This window comes from Nycticebus coucang, chromosome 6, assembly GCF_027406575.1.
Source record: "Nycticebus coucang isolate mNycCou1 chromosome 6, mNycCou1.pri, whole genome shotgun sequence".
In the NCBI taxonomy this organism is placed as follows: Eukaryota; Metazoa; Chordata; class Mammalia; order Primates; family Lorisidae; genus Nycticebus; species Nycticebus coucang.
Window position 1 is genome coordinate 20,003,415 of NC_069785.1, and position 20,532 is coordinate 20,023,946.

Consider the following 20,532-nt stretch of genomic DNA (forward strand, 5'->3'; position numbering starts at 1 on the left):
AGCTGTGACTACAGGCACCCGCCACAACGCCCGGCTATTTTTTGGTTGCAGTTTGGCCAGGGCCGGGTTTGAACCCGCCACCCTCGGTATATGGGGCCGGCGCCTTACCGACTGAGCCACAGGAGCCGCCCTGGTAATTGTTTTTAATTAAAGTGAGCTTTGAGCAACCTGTTTTCAGACATTTTACAGCAATTCTTATTAAATAAGAATCGGCACATTGATCTACTTTGAAGTAGATTGTCAAAACAGGGCTAATTGTGGATGGGTAGCTGCTTTTCTCCAAAATTTCCACCTCTAACCTCTTCTCCTTGACCTCTACCACCATTCTTTCTGTCTGGAAGGAATCCTCAAATATCTGTTATAATGTGCATATCTTCAGAGTCTGTGGAAGTCTACATTTTATAGCCACACTAATGGCTAAGGAATACATATTGATTACATTTGAGGGAGAGATAAGTATATGCAAGAAGAGAAAAGATAGTTGCTGCCTGCAAGAGGGACGTTACCTAACTAATGCAATCAGTGTAACCTGGTTTATTGTACCCTCAATGAATCCCCAACAATAAAAAAAAAAAAAGATAGTTGTTGCAAAGAAGTAGGACAGTTTCTAAGATTTTGCCTACTTGGAGGGTCAGTCCTACTTTTCTTTTTACATTGTTAAATTTTTTTTTAATTTTCTTTCTAATAATTAGATTTAAGTCCTAAGCACTACTCTTAAGGAACCTCTATAATGCTAATGGTACATAATTTTCATTTAGCTAGTATAAAGACCACTTAAGAGTTCCAATACTTTGGAACACAACTTTAGATTTAAAAAAAAAAAAGCAAGCTGAAACCGTGAGACTAGATAGGAAAGTAACTTCCCCCATGTCCTTCCATATGCTTCTGATAAGACTGTAAAAACTACTTAAGAGCCTGTTGACCTAAGTCTTTTTTTTTTTTTTAATCCATTGCCAGCTAGAAACTAGCTGACCTAAGTTTAATACAAAAATTAAAAAAACATTAGTGTTATGTACTTGGGAGGCTGGGGTTGGAGGCTTGCTTTAGCCTAAGATTGAGCTTGTTGTACGTTTTGATCATGCCTGTGAATAACCATTACAGTCCACTCTAGGCAACGCAGCAAGACCCCATCTCGATCGATTGATTGATCGATCAATAAGGGAGGGAGGAAGAAAAGTGTTACACTATTCCAAGTTATTTGTGATTCTTTTTGAACTTTCTTTGTAGTCATAGAGAAAACTTTTGTCAATTTGTCATATAGATATTAGAGTGACTACCACACAGGCTATGGGGGATACAAAAATGAGTAAAAGTATTTTCCTATGTAAAAACTCATATTTTAAAGGATATATGAAAGATTTATGAATAACTATAAGAAAATAGGGTACTGTAAAAGAGGCACAGTTAAGATGTTGTGGGAACTGAAAGAGTTTGTAGCAGATTTAAAGCAACAGGTGGCAGAAAGCACTTCTAAAAGTGAGCCTGTGGCTCAAAGGAGTAGGGTGCCCGTCCCATATGCTGGAGGTGGTGAGTTCAAACCCAGCCCCGGCCAAAAACTGCAAAAAAAAAAAAAAAAAAAAAGTGAGTATACTCACAGCAGCAAGAAGTGGCTCCTAGTAGCAAAGGAGGAATTGGAATAAACATTAGTTACAAAGGTATCCTGGCCTGGATGGCATTAGAAACTTGGTGGCATTAGAAGACATTGCAGAACTGAAAGTATGCTGACATTTATGAGGTATTCCATATGCTAGGCAGTGGGCAAAATGCTTTCATTTCAATCCTCATGATCATGATGGGTGACACAGAATTTTCTAACTTTCGTTTGTTTTTGTTTTTTAATTAATTTTTTTTTTTTTTTTGTAGCAAGGTTTTGTTGTGTGGCCTGAGCTAAAGGGGCAATCGTGCTATGATGAAACTCCAGGGCTCAAGTGATTGCCCTGCCTCCGCCTCCTGAATAGTTGAGACTATAGGCCAGTGCCACCACATCAGCTATCTATTTATTTGTTTGTTTGTTTTTGGTAAAGACAAGGTCTCACTATGTTGCCAAAGCTGGTTTTGAACTCCTGGCCTCAAATGATCTTTCTGTTTCAGTCTCTCAAAATGCTGGGATTACAGGTGTGAGCCACTGTGCCTGGCCCAGACATGTTATATGCTCTACTTATCAGGAGCAAAGTTTGATTTTTCAAAATCTGTTAACTAAAAGTTTAAATCTGGGGTGGTGCCTGTGGCTCAGTGAGTAGGGTGCCCGCCCCATATACCGAGGGTGGTGGGTTCAAACCCAGCCCCGGCCAAATTGCAACAAAAAAATAGCCGGGCGCTGTGGCAGGTGCCTGTAGTCCCAGCTATTTGGGAGGCTGAGGCAAGAGAATCGCCTAAACCCAGGAGTTGGAGGTTGCTGTGAGCTGTGATGCCATGGCACTCTACCGAGGGTGATAAAGTGAAACTCTGTCTCTAAAAAAAAAAATAAATAAAAGTTTAAATCTATAACTTTAGATTTTTTAAATCTGTTTTATTCCTGTTAAAGTAAAAGATTAATATATAGCAGAGAAAAATGCAAAAGGTAAAGCCCTAGAGTTTGTTTTCCCAATGTTCTTTTCCTAGATAACCACTTCCAAATATTTAGTGCATAGTTTTCTCCTTCTATACTACACTTACTTTTTTTTTTAATTTTTTTTTTTTGTAGAGACAGAGTCTCACTGTACCGCCCTCGGTAGAGTGCCGTGGCGTCACACGGCTCACAGCAACCTCTAACTCTTGGGCTTACGTGATTCTCTTGCCTCAGCCTCCCGAGCAGCTGGGACTACAGGCGCCTGCCACAATGCCCGGCTATTTTTTTTTTTTTTTTGGTTGCAGTTTGGCCGGGGCTGGGTTTGAACCCGCCACCCTCGGCATATGGGGCCGGCACCTTACTCACTGAGCCATAGGCGCCGCCTTTTTTTTTTTTAAAAAGACACATTTATTCAGCGTCATGATCAGACTATTACATTTAGCAATCAACAGCATGGGTGCAAAAAAAAAAAAATCTACATTAAAACCCTTTTGTTGGAATTCTTTACACTTTCCACAGAACAGAAACTAAAATAACCTGTTATACAATTAGTCACAAACACAGTTCTCGAGTTTTTTGCCTATACACATGAGTATTGTCTAAAACATGTCTTCTTTGTAGCAGCTAGGCCCTGCCACCACTGTGCTTGGCTGAGTTCACAAATCTATTGCAACCTGTAGCTTCCCTGTCACTTCTCTGGCTCTCTCCTCTCCTGCTAAGCTTTATTTCCTGGGAATAATTAAAACCTTCTGCCACTGCCATAGCTACTGCTGCTACTAGAACCACCATAGCCACCTTGGTTTCGTGGTTTGGCAAAGTATTGGCCGCCACCACAAGGGCCAGAGCTTCTGCCTCCAAAATTTCCTCCCTTCATAGGTCCAAAATTTGATGACTGATTGTTGTAATTGCCAAAATCATTGTAACTTCCACCACCTCCAAAATTGCTTCCATCATTACCAAATCCATTGTAGCCATCCCCACTGCCACCATATCGACCACCACCACGGCTGCCACCAAAGCCACCGCGACCACTGAAGTTTCCTCCACGGCCAAAGTTGTCATTTCCACCAAAACCACCTCCACGACTCCCACCAAAGTTTCCAGAACCACTTCGACCTCTTTGGCCGGACGAAGCACTAGCCATCTCTTGCTTTGACAGGGCTTTCCTTACTTCACAGTTGTGGCCATTCACAGTATGGTTTTTCTGAATGACAATCTTATCCACAGAATCATGGTCATCAAACGTAACAAAAGCAAAGCCCTTCTTCTTGCCACTGCCTTGGTCAGTCTTGATTTCAATCACTTCTATTTTCCCATACTGTTCAAAATAGTCTCTTAAGTGATGTTCTTCAGTATCTTCTTTAATGCCACCAACAAAGATCTTTTTCACAGTTAAGTGGGCACCAGGTCTTTGAGAATCCTCTCTGGAAACAGCTCTCTTTGGTTCCACAACTCTTCCATCCACTTTGTGTGGCCTTGCATTCACTGCTGCATCCACCTCCTCCACGGTGGCGTATGTGACAAACCCAAAGCCCCTGGAGCGCTTGGTGTTTGGATCTCTCATTACCACACAGTCTGTGAGCGTTCCCCATTGCTCAAAATGGCTCCTCAGACTCTCATCCATCATTTCAAAGCTCAACCCAGCAATGAAGAGCTTCCGCAGCTGTTCGGGCTCTTTAGGAGACTCTGACTTAGACATGACGGCAGTGGGAAGAGAGACTTTAACGATGCTTCCTCGGCAGCATCCACAGGCAGACTATACTACACTTACTTAAAAAAATAGTAAGCAACTTTTTCATTTAGTGGTTTAGATGTCTTCTCAGATCAGAACACATAAATGTATGCCATTTCTAATTGGTTTTCCTAAAGAGCTTACTTGGAATATTGCCTTTTTCTGAGGATGGATAAAGTTATTTCTTTCCTTTGCTAGGCTAGCTTGGTGTAACATCTCTCCTATGTAATAAACTGTATTTTTTTCCAAATACGATGTCTAACCTTAATTGACATACCTTTTCTCCAATGTAGGTTAAATCAGTAAAATGGCAAAATTGAATTTGTACCAAAGAGTTTCATTTATGGCTAGGTTTTCTGAAATATTATACCTATACTATTTGGATTTAAAAATTATGAAATGTGGCTTGGCGCCTGTAGTACAGTGGTTATGGCACCAGGCATGTATGCTGCCCCGGGCCAGCTAGCTAAACAACAATGACAACTGCAATAAAAATATAGCCAGGTGTTCTGGGGTGCCTGTAGTCCCAGCTATGTGGGAGGTTGAGGCAAGAGAATCACTTAAGCCCAAGAGTTTGAGGTTGCTGTGAGCTGTGATGCTACTGCACTCTACAGAGGGTGACATAATGAGACTCTGTCTCAAAAAAAAAAAAATTATGAAATGTTACCTAGTCAAGAAACATAAGAGACCATTAGTTCAATATTGTATCAAGAACTACATGGTAAAATAAAGATTATAGAATTCTTTTTTTTTTTTTTTTTTGATACAGAATCTCACTATGTCGGCCCCGGTAGAGTGCTGTGGTGTCGCAGCTCCCAGCAACCTCAAACTCTTGGGCTGAAGCTATTCTCTTGCCTCAGCCTCCCAAGTAGCTGGGACTACAGGCACCTGCCACAACGCCCAGCTGTTTTTTGGTTGGAGTTGTCATTTTTTTTGTTTGGCAGACCCAGGTCAGATTTGAACCCTGGTGTTCTAGCTGCTGAGCTATAGGCGCCGAGCCTATAGGATTCTTTTTAATCTTACAAACTAATGTCAATTTAGGCATCATATGCTGACCAGGTAGAACTCTTAACTGTTCAGCTATTAAAGTATATTTCCTGTGGACCTATGTTGCACTGGTAGAATGCTTTAAGCAATTTACACTAATGAAGGAAAAGGAGAAAATTAGCACAAAAACCTAAAACAGAAAGTAGGCACTCAATTGTATATTAGAAATGAAAAGTGGGCTTGGCGCTCATAGCACAGTGGTTATGGTGCCAGCCACATCAAACCCAGCCTAGGCCAGCTAGAACAACAACTACAACACAAAATAGCTGGGTGTTGTGGCAGGTGCCTGTAGTCCTAGCTACTCGGGAGGCAGAGGCAAGAGAATCGCTTAAGCCCAAAAGTTTGAGGTTTCTGTGAGTTGTGATGCCATAGCACTCTACCAAGGGTGACATAATGAGACTCTGTCTAAAAAAAAAAAAGAAATGAAAAGTGGACTTTATCTTTAGACTCTTTTATATTGCTAGCCTAAATGCTATTAATGAATCATAATTAGTTATAATGCATTAATGCTGGGGACAAAAGGGAAATATGTTGAGAAGGCAAATGTAAAAAATGTGAGAAACAAATAATTATTTTGATTTAAAACACATACATACTTGGATGCCAAAGACTGGTCCAAATGGGATTAATCAAGCAGAAGTTTTTAGAAAAGAGTTGACTAGAAATTTGGAAGAAAAAACATATAAGATCTGAAAATTAAGTTTGCTATGTAGGGACTGCATGGACTCAACTGCTAGATGCTTCGCAAAAATAGTTCAGTAAAGTTTAGACCGATCATATGAACTATTTTCTTTAGTGTTCTAAGGGGTAGTGGCCATTAGGAGGATCTGTCCAAAGCCTCTTTAGAATGTCTTCGGTAAATGCTAGGACTGAGAGTGGTTAGTTTCTTTTGCAGTTTCTTTATTGATCCTTTGCTGTAATGCCAAATGCAGTCAGCTGAACCCCCACCAGGACTTCGATCGTTAATGTGGAGGTTTTATTTATAGTAAGGAAGATAATAAAAATGGGGAATGACAAGTAATTGAGGCCAACCTCTTTTCTAACATGAAAGTATATTCAGTGTTTGCTTCCTTTTGTGTCTCTGAATTGTTTAGTAGCAGGGTAGTGAAGCAGAATAATAGTAATCTGGAAGTTCTTAGCTCTTGATGGCAGGAGAACATTACAGGCTTCCCTTATAAAAGGAAAAGTGCATAGCTGCTTCTGACTTCAGATCACTATTGGAATAAAAGAATTTCAAATCTACATGGTTCGTTACACCATTTCAGGTCTGAGGGATTAGAGCAGTGGTTCTCAACCTGTGGGTCACGACCTCCTTGTAACAATGAAAATACATCCTGCATATCAGATATTTACATTACAATTCATAACATTAGCAAAATTACAGTTATGAAGTAGCATCGAAAATAATTTTATGGTTGAGAGCCACCACAACATGAGGAACTGTATTAAAGGGTGGCGGCATTAGGAGGCATTAGGAAGGTTGAGAACCTCTGGATTAGAGGATCCTCTGAATAAAATCTCTCCTCATCTCTTTCTGCCTCCATTGTAGTCTGTTCCAATTGGCTAATATAATAGTTTTTAGTGAACAGCTTTCCTGATAGTTTATTTGACAAGTGGTTCTGAATTACTGCGGGGGGTTTTTTTGTATTTTTTTTTTTTGTTGTTGTTGTTGTTATTGTTTGTTTGTTTATTTGTTTGAAAGAGAGTCTTACTCTGGGCCCAAGGTAGAGTGCTGTGGCATCCTACCTAACTCACAGCAGCCTCAAACTCTTGGGCTCAAGAGAACCCCTTGCCTCAGCTTCCAGAGTAGCAGGGAACAGAGGTGCCTGCCACAACACCTGGTTAGCTTTTCTATTTTTAGTAGAGGTGGGGTCTCACTTTTGCTCAGGCTAGTCTCAAACTCCTGAACGCAGGCAATCCACCTGCCTCGGCCTCTCGGAGTGCGAGTATTACAGCAGTGAGCCACGGCCTCCAGCCCTGAATTACTGTTTTAAAAGTGGAGTTATCTTTCTTAGACAAATTCAGAGGTCATCCAAAGATAAAAGTTAAAGGGGAAATAAGGAAAATAGCATCAAGTAAAGTAATTTTCAATGAAAGGAAGAGAAAATAGTAAAAGTAGAAAAAATCCAAAACTATATTAAGGGCTAGACAAAATCTTTTGTTTAAATTAAAAACATATGTGAGGGCAGTGCCTGTGGCTCAGTGGGTAGGGTGCCGGCCCCATATACCGAGGGGGGTGGTTTCGAACCTGGCCCCGGCCAAACTGCAACAAAAAATAGCCGGGTGTTGTGGTAGGTGCCTGTAGTCCCAGCTACTCTGGAGGCTGAGGCAAGAGAATTGCCTAAGCTCAGGACCTAGAGGTTGCTGTGAGCCATGATGCAACAGCACTCTACCGAGGGTGACAACATGAGACTCTATCTCTAAAAAAACAAAACATATGCTGTAAATAATCTGAGCAGGGTTTGGGACACTTTAAAAAAAAAGAATATTCATATAGTAATTATAGACTTTGTGGTCCATATGGTCTTTATCCCAACTTCTCAACTCTGCTATTATCATGCAAAAGCAGCCATAGATAATATGTAAGTGTGTGAATGTGGTATATTCCAATAACATATTATTAATTAACACTAAAATCTGAATTTCTTAGTATTTTTGCATATCACAAAACATTCCTCTGATTTTTATTTTGAACCATTTAAAAATGCTTACATCATATAAATGAGGACTTTTTTGCTGTTTTTATGAAAAATGATAGTAGAATTTTGATAGGGATTGCATCAAATCTATAGGTTGCTTTGTGTAGTATGAACATTTTAACAATATTCTTTTCTTTTTTTTTTTTTTTTTTTTGAGACAGAGTCTCACTTTGTTGCCCTCGGTAGAATGCTGTGTCATCACAGCTCATAGCAACCTCAAACTCTTGGGTTCAAGCGATTCTCTTGCTTCGGCCTCCCACTTAGCTGGGACTATAGGCACCCTCCACAACACCTGACTATTTTTTGGTTGTCATTGTTGTTTGGCAGGCCCAGGCTGGATTCGAACCCACCAGCTCCGGTGTATGTGGCTGGCGCCCTAGCCGCTGAGCTACAGACGCCAAGCCACAATATTCTTCTGATTCATGAACATGGTATATCTTCTTGTTTATTTGTGTCTTCACTTTCTTTCATCAATATTTTACAATTTCAGGGTATAAGTCTTTCACCACTTGGGCTAAATTTATTCCTTTTTCTTTTTAGTAGCTGTTGCAAGTGGTGTCGTTCTCTTGATTTCTTTTTTGGATAATAAATAATAAATATTTAAACCATTGTTAGCTTGCATATCATACAAAAACAATTGGCAGGTTAAATTTGGCCCCTGGACCATAATTTACTGTCTTCTGGTACAGCGGAAAGGATTAAATAAGAGTTGTAGAATAAAACCACCAGAATCTCCTTTTTGACTAGAATCTCAGAGTATGTCATACAAAAATGGCTTGGCATGGTGGAAAGAGCTTTTGGAGCCAAACTAATTTACTAGGTTTAGGAATCTTTCTTAATCTGTAAAATTGCAATAATGTCTATATTCACATGGTGTTTGAAGTAGTTAGCTATTTGCTTTATGACAAACCACCCCCAAAACGTAGTATCCCACAGTAAATACCATTCTTAAAACTCTGTGATTGGTTGGAATGTTCTTATTGTCTGGTCTTAGGCCTTATATGTCTCAGGGTTACTCACATGTCTGGAGCCTCATACTGGGATGGCTAGAGACTATATCCATGTGATCTTCATAAAGTTAACCCAAACTTATTCCCAGGATGGTTAGAAATGTTCCCAGCAGAAAGACAGGGCAAGCCCTAATGTGCAAGCATAGTACAAGCCTCACTGTGGTCTTTTAGTGTTCTGTTAGGTAAAGCAAGTCATGTGAGTAAATCCACAGTTAATAGGGGAAGGGATCCGAGAGGTGTGATTCAATTCAGTAATTGCAACAGTCTGCCACAGTGGTTAATATTTGTTAGGATCCCCATTATTCACATCCAAGAAACACAGTTGACAGCGTCCTTTCTGATTCATCTGTGCAAGTTTAACTTGCTCAGCTTATTAGTGTTGCTGGGAAGGCTTCATTTGTTTTTAACCAGGTGGATTTTACATTTCTTGATTTTTTTTTTGTGTATCTCTAAACTTTCATGATGACCCATGAATCAGTGACCCAAGTGAAACATAACACTTGAATAATGATAAAAAAAAAAAAAATTAAGGGAAATTTTGTCTGACTGTGTTATACTGTTTCTCCAAAACTAAAGAATAAGCCATTTCAAACAACACATTTAAAGAGTTTTGTGGTGTACGTTGGTTTGTGTACCATATGCACTCAGGATACAGCGGGGCTAATTACAAATGGGGCATGCATAAAACTTAGGAAAAGTATCCTCAGGCTGAAGGTAATTTTCTCTCACCTGTAAAGTAAAATTCAAATCCCATATCTTTATTAATTAACATTTTTTAACAACCCTAAATTTAGAATTTATTTCTAACTAGGTCAAAATAAATGTAAATTGTGGAACTTATTTTGAATATGATGGATATGCTCCAAATTTAAATTTTAAGAGGCAATACCACTGGAATTATATGGATTATGAGTCATTTTAACAAGACAGAGTAAGATCACTTGAATGTCACGTTTCTTAAGACTTACACTCTTCTCACAAAAGGTCTAAAACATACGGTAGTCAAAGAAGTTTCATATCAAAACGTTGGAAAATTAGAAGCTTCTTTCTCCTTAACATGTATTGATATTGACTTGAATTATTTTCTAAAATTAAAAGCCCTCTGCCTACCTGTAAATTTTTTTACCTATCATTTATACTTTTGTTTGTACTGTTATTATTGATTTATGACTTAGTTATTACTTAATTTTTCTTTATAAGAATGCCATCAATGTGCGTGCTTTTATCTTTTTCAGAAAAGAGTGTGTTTGGCTGAAAGTAAAAAAAAATAAAACTTTTCACTATCTCTAAAAAAAAAATTATATATTATATTTGTTAGGATCCCAACATATTGCCAGGCACATAAAGCACTCAGTAAATGTTAGATCTGTCCTATAACTTGTCAGACACAGGTGATGAGTTTGCCAGCTGTGATGACTTACCTTTTTTCAGGCTGGTCCCTATTTTTCTTACATGATTATTACTTGTTCTTGAGAGTTTGCTGTATGCCATTTTAGGGAGATGATTATAATACTAGTAAACATTTAAGAGCTACCTACAGGGAGCGCCTGTGGCTCAGTGAGTAGGGCGCCGGCCCCATATGCCGAGGGTGGCGGGTTCAAACCCAGCCCTGGCCAAACTACAACAAAAAATAGCCGGGTGTTGTGGTGGGCGCCTGTAGTCCCAGCTACTCGGGAGGCTGAGGCAAGAGAATCGTGTAAGCCCAAGAGCTGGAGGTTGCTGTGAGCCATGTGATGCCACTGCACTCTGAGGGCAGTAAAGTGAGACTCTGTCTCTACAAAAAAAAAAAAAGAAAAAAAGAGCTACCTACGTCCAGGCACTGTTCTAAGCTATTTATTTTATTATTATTATTATTTTTTTTTTTTTGAGACAAAGTCTTGTTCTGTCACCCAGGCTAGGGTACGGTGGCATCACAGTGACCTCAAACTCCTAGACTCAGGCAATCCTGCTTCAGCCTCCCGAGTAGCTGGAACTATAGGCACCCAGCACCACACCCAGCTAATTTTTCTATTTTTCAGTAGAGATGAGGTCTCGTTGTTGCTCAGGCTGATTTTGAACTTCTGAGCTCAAGGGATCTTCCCATGTTGGCTCCCAGAGTGCTAGGATTACAGGTGTGAGACACTGTGCCTTGCTTGGCCTTATTCTAAGTGGTTTTTTTTTTTTGAGACAGAATCTCAAGCTGTCACCCTGGGTAGAGTGCCGTAGTGTCACAGCTCACAGCAACCTCAAACTCTTGGGCTTAAGCGATTCTCTTGCCTCAGTCGCACAAGTAGCTGGGACTAAGGTGCCCACCACAATGCCTGGGTATATTTTTGTTGTTACTACAGTTGTCATTGTTGTTTTAGCTGGCCTGGGCTGGGTTCGAACCTGCCAGCTTTGGTGTATGTGGCCAGCGTCCTACCCACGGAGCTACAGGTGCCACTCTGTTCTAAGTTTTTTAAATATGTTTTTTTTTCCCATAAAGCCAGAGAGTGGGTACCCCTCAAATGTGAGTGGACCTCGGTTTCTTTTTTTTGACAGAATCTCACTTTGTCACCGTCAGTAGAGTGCCATAGCATCACAGCTCACAGCAACCTCCAGCTCTTGGGCTTAGGCAATTCTCTTGCCTCAGCCTCCCAAGTAGCTGGGACTATAGGCGTCTACCACAACACCGGCTATTTTTTGTTGGAATTTGGCCAGGGCCAGGTTCGAACCCGCCACTCTCGGTATATGGGGCCGGTACCATACCCACTGAGCCACAGGTGCCACCCGGACCTCAGTTTCTTAAGCATATGATTACTATTTTATTTAATTCCCATAATATCCACGTGATAGGTGCTCATTTGCTCATTTACAGTTGAGGAGCCTATACACAGAAGTTAATTAATTAAAACATGGTGATGTGATAAATGGTGAAATGTTTAAGCCCAAGTAGTGTCAGAACCACTGTGCTTCTGTTTGGGAGAAATAATGAGTGTGAAAATAATTCTTTTTTTTTTTTTGGCCGGGGCTGCGTTTGAACCCGCCACCTCCGGCATATGGGACCGCCCTACTCCTTGAGCCATAGGCGCCGCCCGTGAAAATAATTCTAAAGGATAGCAGCTAAGCAGAATTAAAAGATGATAATTGAATGTACTGTACCCATTATTTTTCACTTTATTTGATCATTTTATAATTTTATTAAAGTGTAGTCAGATTAAGCTATAATCATTCATTTGTAAGAATGATTCAGGTCATTGTAGTTCAGTGTTTGAAAGTCAACATACACAAGATGCTTTACTTCAAAGGGAAAAAGCTTCAATAAATAGATTACCCTGCTATTTACATTCTTACCCATTGTGCTTACCAGAGAATATCTTTTTTTTTTAATTAATTAATTAATTTTGAAACAGAATCTTACTATGTTGCCCTCGGTAGAATGCCGTTGGCATCACAGCAACCTCAAACTCTTGGGCATAAGTGATTCTCTTGCCTCAGCCTCCCGTGTAGCTGGGACTATAGGTTCCTGCCACAACGCTTGGCTATGTTTTGGTTGCAGTTGTCATTGTTGTTTAGCAGGCCCAGGCTGGGTTCGAGCCCAGTATCCTTGGTGTATGTGGCCGGTGCCCTATTCACTGAGCTACGGGTGCCAAGCCTTGACGGTGTCTTAATTACTTTACTTGTATACTCTGAGATGCTTAAGCTTTCTTCTTTTCAAATATTTTACTAGACTAGCCGGGCATTGTGGTGGGCGCCTGTAGTCCCAGCTACTCGGGAGGCTGAGGCAAGAGAATTGCTTAAGCCCAGGAGTTGGAGGTTGCTGTGAGCTGTGTGAGGCCACCGGCACTCTACCGAGGGCCATAAAGTGAGACTCTGTCTCTACAAAAAAAAAAAAAAATATATATATATATATATTTTACTAGAGGATGAAAGCGTGATATCTCTAGTGGCAATAAAAGATGACTACAAACATGGGGGGAAATAGGTTATTATTTATTTGTTTTTCTATCTTTTGACTCATTCCCAAGGATGAGAAATGTAATTGTTCATAGTGTTTGTCCTTGAAGGTAGTAGGGAGTGTTTTGAGTTGGTACTTTAAAGGATACACAAAGGCAAGTATCGTGTACTGGGTAGCTATTGATAAGAGAGAAGTGAATAAAACAAGGACTTTGGACTTGTATTTTAGTGCAGGGGAGGTAAATATTCTAATGGACAATTTAAGATATTTATTGGTGCTGTGAAGAAAATAAAACAATGGGATTTTGTTTTGAATAATTTTTTTGTTTTAGTCAGTTAAATTGATTATCTTTTCTGAAAATCATTTTGCTAGATGCACTAGGATAATCAAATATGAGCACTAACTTGTTCCTAAACATATTGGTGTAAATATTTTTGTAGTAGGGATAGAGTTTGCAGGACAAGAATGAGTAAATGCATACAAATAATACTGGACTGAATAAGGTAAATGCATTAGGAGTACATAGAGGCCGGGTGTGGTAGCTCACACCTCTAATCTTAGCCCTCCAGGAGGCCCAGGCAGGTGAATCCCTTGAGCTCAGGAGTTTAGGACCAGCCTGAGACCCTGTTTCTACTAAAAATAGAATAATTAGCCACTCATGATGCACGCCTGTAGTCCTAGGCACTCAGGAGGCCGAAGAGCAGGAGGATCACTGATACCCAGGAATTTGAGGTTTCTGTGAGCTAGGCTGAGGTCATGGCACTCTAGCCTGGGCAGCAAAATGAAACTCTGTCTCCAAAAAAAAAAAAAAAAAAAGAAAGAGAGAAAGAACATAGAGTCCAGGTGTAGTGGCTCATTCCTGTAATCATGCTACTGTCTGTGGGAAACAGAGACAAGAGGAATGCTTGAGGTCAGGAATTTGAGACCAGCCTGAGCAAGAGTAAGCCCCATCTCTCCTAAAAATAGAAAAATTAGGTGGGCATGGTGGTAAATGCCTGTAGTCCCAGCTACGCAGGAGGCTGAGACAGGAGGATCACTTGAGCCTAGGAGTTTGAGGTTGCTGTGAGCGATGATATTGCCGCTGCATTCTACCTAGACTACAGAGTGAAACTGCCTCAAAAAAAAAAAAAAATAAAAAAATAAGGACAGCCATTGCAGTACATTGAGCTCCAAAGGGACGGTGTCAGGGCAAGTGAGAGCTGGATGGACACTAGGCGACTCTGTGCCTCGCTGAGGAAAAAATAACTAAACATGGCCAAAGGAGGTCCAGTGGAAGCCGAGAGGCAAAATGTAATGTCATCATATGCATTCTTTGTTAAAATTTGTCGGGAGGAGCACAAGAAGAAGCATTCAAATGCTTGTCAACTTATTAGAATTTTCTCAGAAGTGCTCAGAGAGGTGTAAGACCATGTCTGCTAAAGAGAAAGGAAAGTTTAAAGATAACGGCAAAGGCGGACAAGGCCCATTATAAAAGAGAAATAAAAATCTATATCCTTCTGGGGTGGTGCCTGTGGCTCAGTGAGTACGGTGCCGGTCCCATATACCGAGGGTGGTGGGTTCAAACCCTGCACCGGCCAAAATGCAACAACAAAAAATAAAAATAAAAATCTATATCCCTCCTAAAGGGGAAACAAAAAAGTTCAAGGATCCCAATGCACCCAAGTGGCCTCCTTCAGCCTTTTTCTTGTTCTGTTCTGAGTATCACCCAAAAATCAAAGGAGAACATCCCAGCCTATGCATTGGTGATATTGCAAAGAAGCTGGGAGAGATGTGGAATGACACTGCTGTGAATGACAAGCAGCCTTTCAAGAAGGCAGCAAAGCTAAAGGAAAAGTACGAAAAGGATATTGCTGCATACTGAGCGAAAGGAAAGCCTGATGCAGCCAAAAAGGGAGTCGTCAAGGCTGAAAAAAGCAAGAAAAAGAAGACAGGAGGAAGATGATGATGAATAAGTTGTTTCTATCAGTTTTTCTTGTCTATAAAACATTTAACCCCCCTGTACACAATTCACTACTTTTAAAGAAAAAAATTAAAATGTAAGGCTATGTAAGATTTGTTTTTAAACTATACAATGTCCTTTTTTTGTATAGTAACACACTACTGAATATGTCTTTAGATAGCCCTGTCCTGGTGGTATTTTCTTTTCTTTTTTTTTTTTTGGTAGAGACAGGGTCTCACTTTTTCGCCTTCGGTCGAGTGCTGTGGCGTCACACAGCTCACAGCAACCTCCAACTGCTGGGTTTAGGTGATTCTCTTGCCTCAGCCTCCTGAGTAGCTGGGACTACAGGCGCCCATCACAACGCCCGGCTACTTTTTGTTGCAGTTTTGCCAGGGCCGGGTTTGAACCCGCCACCCTCAGTATATGGGGCCGGCGCCCTACCCACTGAGCCACAGGCACCGCCCCTGGTGGTATTTTCAATAGCCACTAACCTTGCCTGGTACAAAGTATGGGGGTTGTAAATTGGCATAGAAATTTAAATCAGGTTCTTGGTGCACAGTACAAATTGGTTATATATGAGGATGGTAGTTTTTTCATCTTCAGTTGTCTTTGATGCAGTCTATATGAAATAATTATTGTTCTGTTAACTGAATATCACTCTGTAATTGCAAAAAATAAGTTGCAGCTGTTTTGTTGACATTCTGAGAGCTTCAAAGTAAATATAAGTTTTTTATTAAAATAAGTTTTATTTGGCTAGTTATTTTGTCCCTAGCGTTCAAGTAGAATATTAATAAAGGGCACTGTAACGCCAAATAATTTTGCCCCGCATCAGTAATTTGCTGTGATTGACCATTAGAGTAGGCCGATGCTTACATTTTAGTTTTCTCTACAAAGGTATACTTGCATCTTTCTTCATCTCCTTCCAGTTAATGAGTCAGCATATTTATTTAGTTGTTATAGATGTACCCAAAGTATAGTAAAAATCATTCAGGCTTTGGGTGGCGCCTGTGGCTCAAGGAGTAGGGCGCCGGTCCCATATGCCAGAGGTGGCGGGTTCAAACCCAGCCCTGGCCAAAAAAAAAAAAAAAAAAAAAAATCATTCAGGCTGTTTTGTTTGAGTTACACAAAAGGTATCTACAAGTAGTTCTTCCAGGTAGAACAGTGATTTTCAACTGGTGTTCCGTGAGAGGATCTTAGGTGTGGCATGAAAATTATTAAAGATCATTAATTATTTTCAAAAGACGTTCAAAGGATAGTAAGTATATTCTTTTTTTATTCTTTTTTTTTGTTGTTGATCAGTATAATTTAAGTGTGCTGTGGAAGTTTAACTATAGGTTCAAGTGTGCCATGAGATAAAGGCTAAAAAATGCTGAGCTAGAACAATTGAGGTGGTAACAAGTAGAATTCTGTCATCTTAATTTGTTAGTTGTGTATATAGTAATTTCTTTGTAAATTCTTTCTACCTTTTTTTTTTTTTTTGGCCTGAGTTGTCTCCTATTGGCTATTTTTGTACACTATATATTTTTTATTTTTAAAGGCGAGTCTTTCTTTTTTGGCTGAGCTAAAGTGCAGTGGTGTCATCAAGGCTCACAGCGACCTCAGATTCCTGGGCTCAAGTTATCCTCCTGCCTCAGCCTCTTGAGTGGCTGGGACTGACTACAGGTGTGGGCCACCATGCCTGGGTAATTTTTCTCTTTTTTTGTAGAGATAGGGTTTTGCTGTGTCGCTCAGACTGGTCTCACACTCCTGACCTCATGTGATCCTCCTTCCTCAGCCTCCCAAAATGCTAGGATTGTAGACATGCACCTCTTTGCCCTGCCAAATTTTTATTTTGAAATATAAATTATGCTGTGACAATTAAGAACACTTTTTGTGGGTTTTGTGGGGGGAGGTTTATACCATTCCAGAATATTCTTTTTTTTTTTTTTTTTTTTTTGAGACAGGGCCTCAAGCTGTTGACCTGGGTAGAGTGCTGTGGTATCACACCTCACAGCAAGCTCCAACTCTTGGGCTTAAGCGATTCTTTTGCATCAGCCTCCGAAGTAACTGGGACTAGAGGCGCCCACCACAACGCCTGGCTATTTTTTGGTTGCAGCTGTCATTGTTGTTTGGCGGGCCTGGGCTGCATTTGAACCTGCTAGCTCTGGTATATGTGGCTGGTGCCTTAGGCATTTGAGCTACAGGCGCCAAGCCTGCAGAATATTCTTATTAAAGGTTATTTCCATGTCCAGCTTGTACTGTTACTGTTACAGATTCATGGCTAACTAATGCAATGCCCTTACTCTGTGCCTGTGGCTGTTCCAGTCTTGCTTTCTGTTTCTTTCCAAACACATTTTTTGGAATATTTTTAAGTTATTAGCACTCCTTTCACTGCTGGGCTGAAATCTTCAAAATATCTTTGGGTCAACATAATGCTTTTGTTCTCCCTCACTCTAGCAACAGAGTGGAAATTTAGATAGTATATGGGCTTCAGAATCAGACAGTGAAAGTTTTAGCTGTACCATTACTGGTTGTATGAAAGCAAATGACTTAAATCTGACCCTGCTCTAGAAAGTGTATAATGGCAGAATCGATTGATACTGTGTATGTGTGTGGGTGTAAGTTGTATCTTAATATGGCACACATGAATCATAGTAATGATATCCACCATGTCCTCAAGTAATGGAGCATAACTTTAATTTAGAACGTTTCTGTACTCTCAAAGACTATCAAGCTATGTCTTAATTCTTGATTCTTTAACTTTTTTTTATACTCCAATAATCTTTGAAGACGTTTAGAACCAAGAAATGGTAGCAAGTGGATTTGAAAGACAAAGTCTCTTTGGAAATCTATTAGGTGTTTATTTGACATCTTGAGTAACTAAAACTTAGCTAAGTACCTATTACAGGGCTGGCATTGATTAGATTAGCAAGGAAAGGAATGCTTGCTGCCTATGGTTTGGGTGTGGTACAAAGTTAATAGTGGCACAGATAATAAACTACTATAATTTATATATTAAATATTTACTGTATTCTAAACAGTGTCCCTATGCTGTACTAGTTTCTTTTTCATTCCTTTGTCAGGGAATTGTGTTTCTTTCTGCTGGTTTAAAATGAATTAGTCCTTAAATTATTGTAACTGGGGGCCCTACTGTGGTCATGCCTCCTCTGATGGACTGTCGGAACACTTTAGGGTCCCGCACAAATTGTAGCTCGGCTCAGGGTGGATTTGTTTTGGTTTTGCCTCATGACTACCACCAGCACTATCAACACTTGGGGGCATTCACCTGGGCTTTTACCAGTGAAGAACATCTCTTTTTCTAACTTTCAGAACTTTGTCATAGATTCCCTGAAAATTGTCCTTTATCACCTCACAGAAGCCTAAGTACTCTGTTTCCCCGAAAATAAGACATCCTCCGAAAATAAGACCGACTTACAGGAAAGAAAAGACATCCTCTGAAAATAACACCTAGGGCATCTTTGGGAGCACACCTTAAAATAAGACACTGTCTTATTTTCTGGGAAACAGGGTAGTATTGTGATCCCTGAACATGATGCCTAAGCTCTCCCAAAGTGGACCCATTTGATTTCTTTCATATCTTTGTGTAGCTCTTGTCACTAAATTACAGAGCCTTTTTATCAAAGGCTACATGATTACCTAACAGGTTCTGGTAGGACTTCCTGTAGTTGTCCTCTTTGGAAACACTGAGTTATTTCTACCAGTGATGAAAGTCAGCCTGCAGTTCTTTAGACACCATTTCCGTTTGCTCCCAATGTAGGGCTGGTAATGGAGCCTCTTTTCCAGCCTTTTTGTTAGAACAAAATGTTTCTCTTTTTTAATCATAGTAAAGTAAACATAAGCATTTTATCATTTTGGTCACTTAAAGTTGCAATTCAGCGACATTAAGTGCATTCATGGTGTATTTAATGTTGTACACAGAGTACACAGTGTTGTGTAACCATCTCTACTATTTTCAGAACTTTTTCATCATCCCAAACAGAAACTCTGTACTTATTAAGCAATAACTCCCCATCCTACCCTTCCTGCAGCTTCTGGTAACCTTTATTCTACTTTCTGTCTCTATGAATTTGTCATTTGCTAGATATTTCATGTGAGTGGAATCATATATTTGTCCTTTTGTGGCTTATTTCACTGGTACTGTTTTCAAGTTTCAGCCATCCTGTAGCCTACGTCATTCCTCTTTATGTCTGAATATTCCATTGTATGTATATACCATATCTTATTTAGCCATCATTATGCTGATGGACACTTGGGTTGATTCTATCTGTTGGCTGTCATAAATAACACTACTGTGAACATTGGTATACAAATCTGTTTGAATTCCTGTTTTCAATTCTTTGGGGTATATATCTGGAAGTAGAATTGGTTAGTTTTCTGGTGATGCTCTGTTTAACCATTTGAGGAATTGCCAAACATTTTCCATGACACCTATACCACTTTATATTCCCACTAGCATTGTGCTTTCTAGTTTCTCTGCATCCTCACAGCACTTGTTGATTTCCATGTTTTGTTTTGAGACAGAGTCATACTTTGTCACCCAGGGTAGAGTGCCTGGCATCGTCTTTGTGATCCTCTTGCCTCAGACTCCCAAGTAGCTAGAGATACAGGTGCCCACCACAATATATCAAAACTTGTTGATGGTATGGAATGACCAAATGAATGGTAGAATAAGCAAAGTGTCTAATCTTTATTTATTTATTAGTTATTCGAGATACAGGATCTTGCTTTGTTGCTAGATGGGGTGACCTGGTCATGGCTTGCTGTGGCCTCAAACTCATGAGCTCAGGTGATCCTTCTGCCTCCCTAGAAGCTGGGACTATAGGTGAATGCCACTGAGGTCACTAGTTTTTAAATTTTTATTTATAGAGAGAGTCTCCCTATGTTATACAAGCTGGTCTCAAACTCTTGGCTTCAAGCAATCCTCTCACTTTGGCCTCACAAATTGCTAGGATTACAGGCATAAGCCATCATGCCCAGTCCAAAATGTTAGAGAATAGTAATTCCACCTGTGGGTAGATATTATTTCATTAACTATGAATATATTAGAATATTTATAGTTAATGAAATTTCCCCCAGGATTGCATAAGAGTTATAGAGGTGCTAGAGCTATGCTTCCATTAATGTTTTCTCTTTCTTTAAATGTACCCCTGTTACGTGTTGCAACTCTTTCTTCAGCGCAACTTTATTCCTACAATTGTGCAGTGATCACCACCATCTAATTTTAGAACATTTTCCACACCCCACAAAGAAAATTCTGCTCATCAGCAGTCACTGCATTCCACATTGCCTGTTTCCCCCATGCATTGAAAATTGGCACAGTAGAAATGGGATTAAAGACTATTACAATTTTGGTTGAATGGGCCTAAAATTGCTGCTTATAAAACCCAGATAGAGAATGCAGAGTAAAGGAAGCCAGAATAAGGATGATAGAGCTAGTGAATAGGAAGCTTTCCAAAGATCAGAAATCACAACAAATGTTATCATAACAAGGTTATGGTCTGGAGAATTTTAGAATTTAAAATTCTGGACACTTTGAAGCACCATAGGCATAATCTGTATAAGAAGATACAGGTAGTCCCCAGGTTAAGGATAGCCTGACTTACAGCATTCCGTACTGCTGGCTTCCAAGGCTCCACATCAC

The 20,532-nt window shown here is 40.0% G+C and overlaps 2 protein-coding genes across 4 annotated transcripts in view; one reads left to right on the forward strand and one right to left on the reverse strand.

Moving 5' to 3' along the window:
• The window catches only part of BAZ1A (bromodomain adjacent to zinc finger domain 1A), a 108,505-nt gene that overhangs the window by 22,543 nt on the left and 65,430 nt on the right, over positions 1–20,532 (forward strand). The window lies entirely within an intron of this gene.
• On the reverse strand, positions 3,288–4,299 carry LOC128588067 (heterogeneous nuclear ribonucleoprotein A1-like). The gene has a single exon (XM_053594694.1). The coding sequence runs from the start codon at positions 4,245–4,247 to the stop codon at positions 3,288–3,290; it is 960 nt and encodes a 319-aa protein (XP_053450669.1). The 5' UTR covers positions 4,248–4,299.